The sequence below is a fragment of the Neovison vison genome, chromosome 7, assembly GCF_020171115.1.
Source record: "Neovison vison isolate M4711 chromosome 7, ASM_NN_V1, whole genome shotgun sequence".
Classification (NCBI taxonomy): Eukaryota; Metazoa; Chordata; class Mammalia; order Carnivora; family Mustelidae; genus Neogale; species Neogale vison.
Window position 1 is genome coordinate 181,177,402 of NC_058097.1, and position 6,230 is coordinate 181,183,631.

Here is a 6,230-nt window from a genome sequence, read left to right on the forward strand (position 1 = left end):
CCTCCATGACCACATGACTCTATAAAAACATCATCAGCTGCACCTGGGTGGCTCAGTCGTTGAGTGTCTGCCTTCGGCTCAGGTCATGATCCCAGGGTCCTGGGATCTGGCCCCACACTGGGCTCCCTGCTCAGTGGGGAGCCTGCTTCTCCCACTCCCCCTGCTTGTGTTCCTTCTCTCACTGTGTCTCTCTATGCCAAAATAAAATCTTAAAAAAAAAAAAAATCAAGTTGGTTAGTTAATTTTTTAAAAAATATTTTATTTATTTATTTAAAGAAAGAAAGAATATGAGTCCGGGGTGGGAGCTGGGCAGAGGGGGAGAGAGAAGCTCAAGCAGTTTGTGCTAAGCACAAAGCCTGATGTGGGGCTGGATGTCACGACCCTGAGATCATGACCTCTGCCGAAATCAAGAGTCGGATGCCCAACAGGCTGTGCCACGCAGGCTCCCCAATCTAGGTAGCTAATTAATTCAGGGGGAAAAAGTGTTGCTTCACATAATTTGTGGGTCAAGAGTGTTAACCCCAGCACATCTGGGAGAAATAGATTACGGATTGAAACACAGTTGCTGCTTTTCCAGTGATGTGTACTAAGGAATTTTGAAAATACTGGGCTAATAGGATCAGGAGAGGACTCAAATGGCATTTGCAGATTTTTTTTTGCAGCCCTACCCAGATTGGTAAGGTTTCCTGGCAGATGCAATTGCTAATATTTTTTATCAGAAGAAAAATATTACTCCTACCTCTTCTTATTACAAACTATCAAGCTAATGACCATTGTCTAGTAATGACTTCCAGGATGGCCTGTGTGATTTTTTACCTGACACTACTTGAATTTTTCATTTTAAAAGTCCTTGGGAATCTTTGTAGGTTCATACTATGGCAGCTTTAGAGAGTTCTGTGGTATTTTGTTTCTAATGTAGACACAGCCTTATAATTTACAGCAGTGTTCACTAATTAAAATTGTAAGCATAATTACTATCCATGATACTTATTATTAGTTAGCATTCATAAAACCTTAAAAATCACTTCATCCTTTCAAGTAGTGAGTAATTAGTTTCTTTGGGTTTGTAGCTTTATCATCCCTTTATGACCGGCTCGGAAGAAATAAACAAACAACCTCCTGGGAGACTGCTTTAAAAAGCTGGAAATATATTGTCCAGCTAGTGCAATGAGGCTAATACAATGCAGGAAATACGACTTTTCCATGGTTTTACTAGCCAGTATTTCCTTGTATTTATTCCACAAATAAAAAAAATATTCAGCCCTAGTATGTACTAGGAATGTTGGAGAGATAGAGATGAATCACTCAGAGAGTCTGTCCTCAAAGACCTTAAGGTTTTGGTGGCAAGAAAATAAGATCATACAAATATACATAAAATGAACCACAGAGGTGCATGTTGGTAAAGATGACCATGGACATGGTCAAAGCAGAGAATGACTGTTCTCTGCTATTTACTCAGCACCTAACAGAGTATATTAAATTAAGAGGTTTAATAAGTAACTTTTTGGATCAATGAATGAATGAATAGTTGAATGTATTAATTTGTATTCCTTCTAAGATGCATCAGTGGGATATCAAATTTTTTCTTCATCTGACTTTTTTCATTGTTCTCAGGAATCTCAGCCAGCATGGCTGTCTCTTTGCCACCCACCCTGGGACTCGCTTCTGCCCCAGAAGAAATTCAGCACCCGCATATTAAATTTTCAGAATGGAAATTTAAACTATTCAGGGTGCGATCTTTTGAAAAGGCACCTGAAGAGGCTCAAAAAGAAAAGAAAGTTTCCTCTGAGGGGAAACCCTCTCTGGAGCAATCTCCAGCAGTCCCGGACAAGGCTGATGGTCAGAAGCCAGCTCTGAGTCAACCAGCAGTAAACGTTCACCCTAAGTTTCTGAAGAAATCCCATGATGACAGGAAAGAAAGAGACAAAGCCATCCACCAAGCCAACCTTCGACATCTCTGCCGTATCTGTGGGAATTCTTTTAAAACCGATGAGCACAATAGAAGATATCCAGTCCATGGGCCCGTGGATGGTAAAACCCAAGTCCTTTTACGAAAGAAGGAAAGGAGAGCTACATCCTGGCCAGACCTCATTGCCAAGGTCTTCCGGATGGATGTGAAAGCAGATGTTGACTCCATCCACCCCACTGAGTTCTGCCATAACTGCTGGCGCATCATGTACAAGAAGTTTAGCAGCGCCCCATGTGAGGTTTCCTTCCCAAGGAATGCAACCATGGAGTGGCACCCCCACACACCATCCTGTGACATCTGCCGCGCTGCCCGCCAGGGACTCAAGAGGAAGAGCCATCAGCCAAACATGCAGCTCAGCAAAAAACTCAAAACTGCGGTTCACCGAGCCAGAAGAGCCCGTCGGCACAAGAGAAGAGTGCAGGCAAGGATTAGCAGCAAAGAAGTGATGCAGAAAATTTCCAACTGCAGTCATATACATCTTAGTACCAAGCTTCTTGCCGTGGACTTCCCGGCACACTTTGTGAAATCCATCTCCTGCCAGATTTGTGAACACATCCTGGCTGACCCCGTGGAGACCACCTGTAAGCACGTGTTTTGCAGGATCTGCATTCTCAGATGCCTGAAAGTCATGGGCAGCTACTGTCCCTGTTGCCAATATCCCTGCTTCCCTACCGACCTCGAGAGCCCAGTGAAGTCCTTTCTGAGCATCTTGAATTCCCTGATGGTGAAATGTCCAGCCAAAGAGTGCAACGAGGAGATCAGCTTGGAAAAATACAATCACCACGTGTCAAGCCACAAGGAATCCAAAGAGACTTTAGTGCATATTAACAAGGGGGGTCGGCCCCGCCAGCATCTCCTGTCCTTGACCCGAAGGGCTCAGAAGCACCGCCTGAGGGAGCTCAAGCTTCAAGTCAAGGCTTTCGCCGACAAAGAAGAAGGTGGAGATGTGAAATCGGTGTGTCTGACCTTGTTCCTGCTGGCGCTGAGGGCCAGGAATGAGCACAGGCAGGCGGACGAGCTGGAGGCCATCATGCAGGGACGGGGCTCTGGCCTGCAGCCAGCTGTCTGCCTGGCCATCCGTGTCAACACCTTCCTCAGCTGCAGTCAGTACCACAAGATGTACAGGACTGTGAAAGCCATCACTGGGAGGCAGATTTTTCAGCCTTTGCATGCCCTTCGGAACGCTGAGAAGGTCCTCCTGCCGGGCTACCACCCCTTTGAGTGGCAGCCGCCTCTGAAGAACGTGTCTTCCAGCACCGACGTGGGCATTATTGATGGCCTGTCAGGGCTGTCCTCCTCTGTGGACGATTACCCCGTGGACACCATTGCGAAGCGGTTCCGCTACGATTCAGCTTTGGTGTCTGCTCTGATGGACATGGAGGAAGACATCCTGGAAGGCATGAGAGCCCAAGACCTTGATGACTACCTCACCGGCCCCTTCACCGTCGTGGTGAAGGAGTCTTGCGACGGAATGGGAGACGTGAGCGAGAAGCACGGCAGCGGGCCCGTGGTTCCAGAAAAGGCCGTTCGGTTTTCGTTCACGGTCATGAAAATTACGATAGCACGTGGCTCTGAACATGTGAAGGTGTTTGAAGAAGTCAAACCCAACTCCGAACTGTGCTGTAAGCCCCTGTGTCTCATGCTGGCAGATGAGTCTGACCACGAGACCCTGACGGCCATCCTGAGCCCTCTCATTGCTGAGAGGGAGGCCATGAAGAGCAGCCAATTAATGCTTGAGATGGGAGGCATCCTTCGGAGTTTCAAGTTCATCTTCAGGGGCACCGGCTACGATGAGAAGCTCGTGCGGGAAGTTGAAGGCCTCGAGGCTTCTGGCTCAGTCTACATTTGTACCCTTTGTGACGCCACCCGCCTAGAAGCGTCTCAAAATCTCGTCTTCCACTCCATCACCAGAAGCCACTCCGAGAACCTGGAGCGCTATGAGGTGTGGCGTTCTAACCCGTACCACGAGTCCGTGGAAGAGCTGCGGGACCGGGTGAAGGGGGTCTCATCGAAACCATTCATCGAGACGGTCCCTTCCATCGATGCGCTCCACTGTGACATTGGCAATGCAGCCGAGTTCTACAAGATTTTCCAGCTAGAGATAGGGGAGGTGTACAAGAATCCCAACGCCTCCAAAGAGGAAAGGAAGAGATGGCAAGCTACGTTGGACAAGCATCTCCGGAAGAAGATGAACCTGAAACCGATCATGAGGATGAACGGCAACTTTGCCAGGAAGCTCATGACCAAAGAGACCGTTGAAGCAGTCTGTGAGTTAATTCCCTCTGAGGAGAGACACGAAGCTCTGAGGGAGCTGATGGACCTTTACCTGAAGATGAAGCCTGTGTGGCGATCATCTTGTCCTGCCAAAGAGTGCCCCGAATCTCTCTGCCAGTATAGCTTCAATTCACAGCGTTTTGCTGAGCTCCTCTCTACCAAGTTCAAGTATAGATATGAGGGCAAAATCACCAATTATTTTCACAAAACCCTGGCACATGTCCCTGAAATTATTGAGAGAGATGGCTCCATTGGGGCATGGGCGAGCGAGGGAAATGAGTCTGGCAACAAACTGTTCAGGCGCTTCCGAAAAATGAACGCCAGACAGTCCAAGTGCTATGAGATGGAAGACGTCTTGAAACACCACTGGCTGTATACCTCCAAATACTTGCAGAAGTTTATGAATGCTCATAATGCATATAAAAACTCTGGGTTTACCTTAAGCTCGCAGGCAGGCGTAGGGGACCCCTTAGGCTTAGAGGACTCTCCGGAAACTCAAGATTCGATGGAATTTTAAGGAGGGCAGCTGCTTTTGAGTTGGTTTTGCAAATCAGTTTTCTTCTGGGTTGCACTGAGACTCCCTCCTCACACGCTTCAGACCTGTGTGTAGGGTTTCGCCACCCAGGCAGTGGTAGACGGGAGAGGCCCGCGGTGCTACATGCATGTCAGGAATGGATAACTGATGAGCTGATTGCGGGAGCCGTTTAGGGAGTTCAGAAAAGCAACAGGAGAAATCAGTTATTTGAAAGCTCAGTAACTCAGAACAGGAGTAACTGCAGGGGACCAGAGATGAACAAAGATGTGCATTGTGTGTGACTAAGTGACATGGAAAATCATAGCCAAGGTTGTCAAAGAACAGCCCAGGAAGCCAGGAAAGGAATTTGTTTTGTGGTTTCCATTCTCTACCCCTTCAATTTATTATACTTTGTATTGAGATATACATGTTTGTTTGTTTGTTTTTATACCATTTCTGGAAAATTCTTTATTTTGTAAATTTTGCAGATCTGGGCTTATGCCACAAGATTAAAAAATCTTTAAAAGCTTTTCAGATTTCTCTAATAAGAACATCTTACACACTTGTATGACATGATAGCCTTCGCAGAGTGCCTCAGTGCATTTTCTCACTTGGTACATTTATGCAGAAATACCCTACATCCAGGAAATTTTTGGAAAGTCAGCCCTCTACTGGGTTTCAATGATGTCACCATGGAGTGACCTTAAGAGTTTAGGAGGTCATCTGTGACTATGACTTTTTTCAGTAATAAAGTTGGAAGAATAAAACTGTTATCTACAGTTATTTATTAAATCTTCTGATAATTCATTTTTACTTAGCTGTCGGTAGCCAAGTATGATTTTTATTTTTGCTTTTTAATTTCAATTAATTTAGCATCTCTGATGCTCGTATAGAATCTTAAAGCCACAGAGGCTTTTAAGATCTGGGTTGACTCACTGTGTAAAAACAAGTTTAATGTCTTACCGAAAATTTCTGCCAGATTTTTCTCCATGTGAAACCTGGGTCAGTTTTACTAAATCCAGATTTCATGGAGTCTTTCCCTTTGAAGTGTGTTACTCTTTCTATTAAGATCAGTTTACTTTCAGTGCATTCAGATTTTTGGAGCAGGATACTTTTGTTACTTTTCTCACCTGCTAAATTTAGATGAAGCCTGTTCATAGCACAGAGGAAGAGTTAACATTTGTAGAGTGTTTTTTCCCTCATTTTTAAATATTTTCACATTCATTTTGCTTAGTTTCTCCTCACAACAACTCTGTGAGGGTAGACATTGTTACTATTTTCACTTGAGGGAGAGTTAAATAATCTGTCCAGAGTTACAGTGATAATAAATGTCTAATCTGGAATTTGAGCTCCGGCCTTTTGTCTCCAAATTCCATACTCTTTCTACTAAAAAAAATTAACCACCATCTTTTTTTTTTTTTTTTTTTTTAAATAAGGCAGTGTCATAATTCACTTAGGATCCCAAACTAATCA

The 6,230-nt window shown here is 45.0% G+C and overlaps 1 protein-coding gene across 1 annotated transcript; it reads left to right on the forward strand.

The window, feature by feature from the left end:
* The first annotated feature begins 1,628 nt into the window (after positions 1-1,628).
* Positions 1,629-4,760, forward strand: RAG1 (recombination activating 1). Its single transcript, XM_044260941.1, has one exon. The coding sequence runs from the start codon at positions 1,629-1,631 to the stop codon at positions 4,758-4,760; it is 3,132 nt and encodes a 1,043-aa protein (XP_044116876.1).
* The last annotated feature ends 1,470 nt before the right edge of the window (positions 4,761-6,230 follow it).